Source organism: Coffea eugenioides, unplaced genomic scaffold (genome assembly GCF_003713205.1).
Source record: "Coffea eugenioides isolate CCC68of unplaced genomic scaffold, Ceug_1.0 ScVebR1_2894;HRSCAF=4013, whole genome shotgun sequence".
Lineage (NCBI taxonomy): Eukaryota > Viridiplantae > Streptophyta > Magnoliopsida > Gentianales > Rubiaceae > Coffea > Coffea eugenioides.
The window spans coordinates 1-3683 of record NW_020863422.1 but is presented as its reverse complement, the minus strand read 5'-3'; the positions used below and the strand labels follow the sequence as shown (position 1 = coordinate 3683).

At 48.0% G+C, this 3683-nt stretch overlaps 1 protein-coding gene across 1 annotated transcript; it reads left to right on the top strand.

Annotated features, from left to right (window-relative positions):
* Window positions 1–2444: 2444 nt before the first annotated feature.
* LOC113757272 lies at window positions 2445–2879 on the top strand (the record flags this gene model as incomplete). Its single annotated transcript, XM_027300636.1, has 1 exon — window positions 2445–2879. A coding segment is annotated over exon 1 (435 nt), but the record flags the coding sequence as incomplete, so codon positions are not given.
* Window positions 2880–3683: the final 804 nt, after the last annotated feature.

The following is a 3683-nucleotide window of genomic DNA, read 5'->3' as shown; positions in this document are numbered from 1 at the left end:
TTTGTTATTCCGTGGCTTTCTTGTACTTGAATTCTGTGTTTTGGATTAGATGGGATGATTGTTTGGACTAGGTGAGGCGAGGGTGTACTTTACCACTCTCGTACTCTCTGGCCTACTTGTTTGGATATGATATAACTTGAATACTCTTGACTGTATTTGATTTGGGTGTCGCTTGGATGCCGATCTTGACTGTACCTCTGGATCTGTACTGTTCACTTTGAGCTCTACCTCATTGGAAGTCAATGGACTCGAGCCAGTAAGGACTTGGTCGGGGACATTTGACAAGCCATGGGGACTGTATTTGAGAATCTTTGGGTATGAGACCCTAGATTCCGGTTTACTCGAGTAATACCAATTCTGTACTGTGTGGTGTTCGGGCCCGGTAAGGGGAAAGTGAGGTGGACGGATAATTGGAGTAAAGAGGAGTCTACGGTATGATTACCTGATATACATTGACGGAGGGTCAATGAAATGAGATCAAGTATGGCAAAACGGAAAAGGGCTCTTGAGAGCCATCCGTATCCTTTTATTCCTTACACTTGGGTGTTATTGCTTTTACTTACTTGACATGCGTATTTGGATTGAATATTTCTTGTGTTTACGTGCTCTTGGTATATGTACGTGATAGTACCTCATTGGGCGAAAGCTCACTCCGTAAATTTTGTTTTCCTTACAGGGAAGTATCTTTTGGACTTTTGATTTTGAAGAATGAGTTGAGTAGAGCTAGTCAAGAGATTTTGTATAGCTCCTCAATAGTTGGAACCTTAATTGTACTTGGATTCAATACTTCCTTTTGGCTTGTAAACATACGAATGTGGTTTGTAATAGTGAGTGTACTCTTGTCCAATGTATTATATTTGGCTTGTATATATTCTTTTCAGTGATTGTTGGATTACCTGTATTCGATTGGGTCTTGGCGGATGATGACGTGGCTATCACTATTCACCCTACGTTTTGACTTTTGTTTTCCGTTTTACGATTGTTGGGTTGGCTAAGCGCGCTAATAGTTTTCCCGAACGACTTGAGCGAGGATTTGACATTTTAGTAGTCCTGGCGAGAGCTGGGCAGGCAGTCCGCTAACTCCTTTGGTATGCCTTAGGGGGAGGTGGGGCTGTCACAAGTGGTATCAGAGCCTAGGTTAGAAATAACCTGGGCGAACCTGAAACCTGTTTCTTAGAACTCTTGGGGATTGTGTTTAGACACCATTAAGTGTGAATATATTGACTAAGCTATAAACCTTTGTTATCTTTGTAGGTTATGGCTGGCACGAGTGGAGCGGGCGGAGACGAGCCACCTCAGAGGCGCCCACGGGTTATCGACTTCCAGGAGAGGCCAGGAGGTCCGATCCGGCTGTGGTATACCGCTAGCCGGACCCGCCGCTGTAGGCGTTGCCAGTTTTACTCTTACGCGGACCACGTGGTTGTGGCAGTGCTTGCTGAGCGACGGAGGCTTAGATGTGCCGCCGCCAGGGAGCGCACTGAGACCCTTAGGCTTAGGGGCATCATGCGGATGCAGGCCGATAGGATTGGGGAGCTCCAGGGGAACGTGGTCATGGAGCAGGAGAGGACGGACGCTCTGAGAGAGCAGTTGCAGGTGGTTAACGACCGCCTCACTAGGGTAGTCCGGGAGGTGAGAGACCGGTCCGGCGCTATTATCGATGAGTGTGGGGCACTCATCCAGGGAGTGATTGGCGCCAATGCGCCAGGGGGAGTTCCAGGTGGCGGAGCTCCAGGTCAGGGAGGCGCCCCTAGCTCTAGCTCTGGGGGGGAGTCGGTTGGCTCCGTCGAGGACTAGATTAGGGTTTTTTGAGCCTTGTTTGATCCCGTGTGAGGGATACCTAGGAAAACCTTTTGGTTAGTTGTTTTGTACTTTTGGGACCTAGGTTGTACATTGTATTTTGGCAGACCCTCTTTTGGCTTCACGGGAGTACTTTTGTATATATTTGCTTGACTGCTTATGTACGACTGTTTGACACAGTTATGTGTTTCATGTATAAATGTGCTATGTGTATACATGCCTTATGTGGTGTTTACTTTTGCCTTTCGTTCATGCTTATATGATGATCTTGATATGCCCTTTTAATATTATTTTTGTGCCTCGCCTTTAGATTGACTTAGAGAATGGAAGGCACTCGTAGTGGACGAGGCCGTGGCCGCGGGGTTAGGCAACCCACAACTGACGAGGGTATTAGGGATACCTCAACTGAACCAAACCCTGAACCTAGGGTTGACCCTAATGCCCAGATAGCCGCTGCTATGCAGCAAATGACTGACCTGTTAGCCCACGTAGTTCAACAGCAGGGCCAACCTCCTATCCAGCAACCTGGGAACCCTGGCCATGTAGTAGAGAGTGAAGATCGGGCCCTAGAGAGATTTCAGAAGTTTTCTCCGCCAAAATTTCTGGGAGGGCCAGATCCGGACGTGGCCGAAAAATGGTTAGAGAAAATGATAGATATTTTTGCCGCCCTACACTATTCAGAAGAGAGACAGGTTACTTTCGCTGTATTCCAACTGGAAGGGGCTGCGCGTTCTTGGTGGAACGTGATACGAATGAAGTGGGACCGGGAACAAACCCCAAGAACATGGGTAAACTTTGTGAGGGACTTCAATGCGAAATACTTTCCTCCTCTAGTCCAGGAAAAGAAGGAGGACGAGTTCATTAGACTCCGCCAGGGGACTCAATCGGTGGCTGAGTACGAGAGCCAGTTTACTCGTTTATCTAAGTTTGCCCCTGAACTCATTCTAACGGAGCAAAGGAGAGTTAGACGTTTTATTCAAGGGCTCAATGTGGAAATCCAAAAGGATCTGGCGGTAGCCCAGATCAATATCTTTAGTGACGCTGTGGAGAAAGCTTTGCGAGTTGAAAATGCAAGGCTCCAAGTAAGGAATTTTCAGGTGAAAAAACGGGGGTTCTCTGCGAGTAGTTCGAACCAAGGGGATAAAGGGACCCCTCCTAAGTTGGGAAGAGGAGCCGGAGGAGGAAGGCAACCGGGAATGACGCGAGGGACTCCGCCGAGGGGTGGTCACAATGGACGGGGCCCGCAAAGAAGCGCTTCACAAGGAAGTTCGGCCTCAGTTGCACGTGGACCCTGTGGATTTTGTGGGAAACCAAACCACACCGAGGACAATTGTTGGAGGAAAGAAAGGAAATGCTTGCGCTGCGGGAGTGCGGAGCACCAAATAGCTAACTGTCCGGTGTTACCTCGGGAGGCTAGAGTAACTACCCAGTCGTCGAAGGCTAACTCGGGACAGTCCAAGGTAGAAGGGACAAAGCCAAAGGTGCCAGCTCGGGTTTACTCCCTTGAGCAACAACAAGTCCCTGATTCCTCTGGGGTTGTAGAAGGTACGATCCCTGTTTTCCATCGTCTAGCTAGGATTTTGATAGACCCTGGCGCTACCCATTCCTTTGTTAACCCCAATTTTATGTGCGGCATTGACATAACCCCTGTTAGCTTGCCTTATGACTTAGAGGTTAGTACTCCTACGGGGGACCAACGTTTGATTACTGGATTGATGTATTCAAATTGTGAAATTTGGGTAGGAGAGAGGAAGCTTTTGGGAAATCTTATAAGTTTAGCTATTAAGGGGTACGACGTTATATTGGGTATGGATTGGCTAGCTAAGTACGATGCACAACTTGATTGTAAGAGGAAAGTAGTGGAATTTCGTATACCGGGGGAGGCA